Below are 1925 nucleotides of genomic sequence, written 5' to 3' on the forward strand. Positions count from 1 at the left end.
CCATCACCCACGTCATCGTCCCCAAGCAGCTGGGAGGCCCCGACTCCTGCACCACGGAGAACGAGGAGGAGCTCTTTGTCATCCAGGACCAGCATGGCCTCGTCACCCTGGGCTGGATCCATGTGAGCCTCCATCCCTGGCACTCCCCAAGGGGAAGGGCTGCTGGGGGAGAAGTTTTCTGGAGGAGACAGCAGGGGATGGGCAGCAGCCTCTGGTTGGGTTTCTCTCTCTGGTGCAGTCTCATTCAGAGCTCTGATGGGGAAATCCAGGCCTGGTTAAGGTTGGGGTCACTTCCTAAAGCATCAAACCCTTTGAAAGGGAGGGAGGAAAGGTTTAGATGAGATTATTAGGACAGAACTCTTCGCTGTGAGGTGCTGAGGCCCTGGCACAGGTGCCCAGAGCAGCTGTGGATCCCTGGAAGTGTCCAAGGCCAGGTTGGACAGGGCTTGGAGCAGCTGGGACAGGGAAAATTGTCCCTACCATGGCATGGATGGGCTTCAAGGTCCAACCCAGCCCAACCCATCCTGGGGTTTTCTGGAGGTGGGATCTTGGACATGAAGCTCTTGTTTCCTCCAGCTAAAAGCTGGCTCTGTGGGGCACCCCTAGAGGTGACACATCTCCCACGCTGTGTCCCTGTGCTGTCCCTGTGAGCTGTGCCAGCTGCAGGCTCCTCCCCTGGCTGTCCCCACCATCCCTGCCAAGCAAAGCTGAGTAATCTCTGGAAAGCAGCAGCTGCCTGAGGGCTTGGGCAAGGAAATGCTGCTGCTCCTGCTCCCTTCAGGGTGGCTGCTCCAGGGCCAGCCCTGCAGTGACAGCCCTGGCACATTTGGGGACACTCTGGAATTCCTTTGAGCCTCCTGCTGGTCTTGGCAAAAATAAAAAAGCCCCAGGCAGCAAAAAGAGAGCTGTCAGCAGGAGCTGGGTGAGGTGTCTGGGGTTGTGCAGGCCTTGTGGAATGGGGTGTCCTTCGTGGAATGGGGTAATCCTTCATGGAATGGGGTGTCCTTCATGGAATGGGGTGTTCTCTGTGGAATGGGATAATCCTTCATGGAATGGGGTGTCCTCCATGGAATGGGGTGTCCTCCATGGAATGGGATATTCCTCCATGGAATAGGATTATCCTCCATGGAATGGAGTGTCCTGGAATGCTGTGGCACCCTGGGATGTGCTGAGCCCCAGGAGCTGCACTCCAGTGGCCTGCAAGGACTTTGTTGTGGCTTCAAGGTGTGATTTCTCCTGGGATGTGGCAGGAATAAATAAAGGGGCTACAAGAGAGCTGGAAGGGACTTGGGACAAGAGCAGGGAGGGTGACAGGACAAGGGGGAATGGCTTCCCACTGCTAGGGGCAGGTTAGATGGAAGGAATTCTACCCTGTGAGGGTGGAGAGGGGCTGGGAAGGAATTCCAGGCTGCCCCTGGATCCCTGGAAGTGTCCAAGGCCAGGTTGGACAGGGCTTGGAGCAGCCTGGGCCAGCAACACTGGATGAGGTTTGAGGTCCCTCCATCCCAAAGCATTCCACAATTCCACGAATTCCCCAGCTGTGTGCCCTTCGAGGAGCTGTGTCTCCTCTGCCACAGGATTCCCTTGGCAGACAGGATCCCCTGGGAGGGTTTTCCCAGCCTGCTGTAAGCGCTGTCCCCGTGTCCCTGTTCCAGACCCACCCCACCCAGACAGCCTTCCTGTCCAGCGTGGACCTGCACACCCACTGCTCCTACCAGATGATGCTGCCGGAGTCCATCGCCATCGTGTGCTCTCCCAAATACCAGGAGTGAGTATGGATTGCAGGAGAGAGGGCTGGGGAGGCTCTTCCCTCTGCCTGGGCTGTCAGCCACACCTTTCCTCTCTGAGATCCCTGGCACAGGGGTGGGGAATGTCACAGTGTGACTGGACAGCTCCTGTCAGCTGTGGCTGGCAGGGCTTGTCCA

The 1925-nt window shown here is 57.7% G+C and overlaps 1 protein-coding gene across 1 annotated transcript in view; it reads left to right on the plus strand.

The window, feature by feature from the left end:
• The window catches only part of STAMBP (STAM binding protein), a 14968-nt gene that overhangs the window by 11880 nt on the left and 1163 nt on the right, over positions 1-1925 (plus strand). The window contains exons 7-8 of the mRNA XM_019008805.2: positions 1-122; positions 1656-1768. The exon at positions 1-122 is cut by the window's left edge and continues 4 nt beyond it. Of these exons, the coding sequence (XP_018864350.1) occupies positions 1-122; positions 1656-1768 (235 nt within the window). The remainder of the gene's footprint in view (positions 123-1655; positions 1769-1925) is intronic.

The sequence above is a fragment of the Parus major genome, chromosome 22, assembly GCF_001522545.3.
Source record: "Parus major isolate Abel chromosome 22, Parus_major1.1, whole genome shotgun sequence".
Taxonomy (NCBI): Eukaryota; Metazoa; Chordata; class Aves; order Passeriformes; family Paridae; genus Parus; species Parus major.